General features: G+C 58.6%; 1 protein-coding gene across 1 annotated transcript in view; it reads right to left on the minus strand.

Moving 5' to 3' along the window:
* Positions 1-879, minus strand: part of ITPR1 (inositol 1,4,5-trisphosphate receptor type 1) — a 227,042-nt gene that overhangs the window by 114,978 nt on the left and 111,185 nt on the right. The window contains 1 exon segment of the mRNA XM_015568305.1: positions 5-58. Coding sequence (XP_015423791.1) covers positions 5-58 — 54 coding nt within the window.

Here is an 879-nt window from a genome sequence, read left to right on the forward strand (position 1 = left end):
TCACGTACTTCTCCAGGATGGAGTCCGCGTGCCGCCGGTCACTCGTGTTGTTGCAGGCCTGCGGGACGGCCGGACGCCTTAGACACACGCCCACGCAGGCCTGCACACAGCCCCGGCCGCTCCTGCCCACCCTCACACGCAGGGCAGGCCTGCAGATCAGGGTCTCTCCCTGAGGGAGGGCCGTGGTAGGAAACTCCGAGCCCTGACCCTGATTTAAAGGAACGGGAGGCCTCGATTCCGGTCTGGCTCCCAGCCTGCGGGGTCCAAGGGCCAGGAACCCGAGGTGAAATGCACACACGCCTGTGATGTCAACGCTCCAGCTCGGGGAGGGCCGAGGAGAGACGTGTCGTCAAGGGCGCGGAAACCTATAACCCCATCTACTACGTCCTGGGGTCCCTTCACATCACCCCACCCAGGTGGAGCCAGAACCGGAAACGACCTGCCATCCCTGCAGCTTGGCCAGTAAAACCTAGTCCCGGCCACGAGTGAAAGGGGAGACGAGACGTCTGAACACAGAACAGCCACGTCTGCCGCCTGTGCCACGGATTAGTGGGTGGACATCGTGAGACTGTTTTCCTTATGCCTACACAGGCTTGCCCGGACAGGGACAGGGACGGACGGACACACGGACATGCACACGGACACACACACACACACACACACACACACACACACACACACACACACACCATGGGTAGGGATAATGTCTGAACACAGAACTTTTTCTTTTTTTTCTTCCTTTTTCTTTTTTTTCTTTTTTGTATTTATCTTTTGTTGGCCTAAGGTGGCAACACGGGCTCCTCCCAGGAGAAGTGGGAGAGGACACCTCATAGGAAGAAAGCTGGCCTAGGGCCACCGCTGTCATGTGCAGGAGGGCAC

This window comes from Myotis davidii, unplaced genomic scaffold, assembly GCF_000327345.1.
Source record: "Myotis davidii unplaced genomic scaffold, ASM32734v1 scaffold663, whole genome shotgun sequence".
Taxonomy (NCBI): domain Eukaryota; kingdom Metazoa; phylum Chordata; class Mammalia; order Chiroptera; family Vespertilionidae; genus Myotis; species Myotis davidii.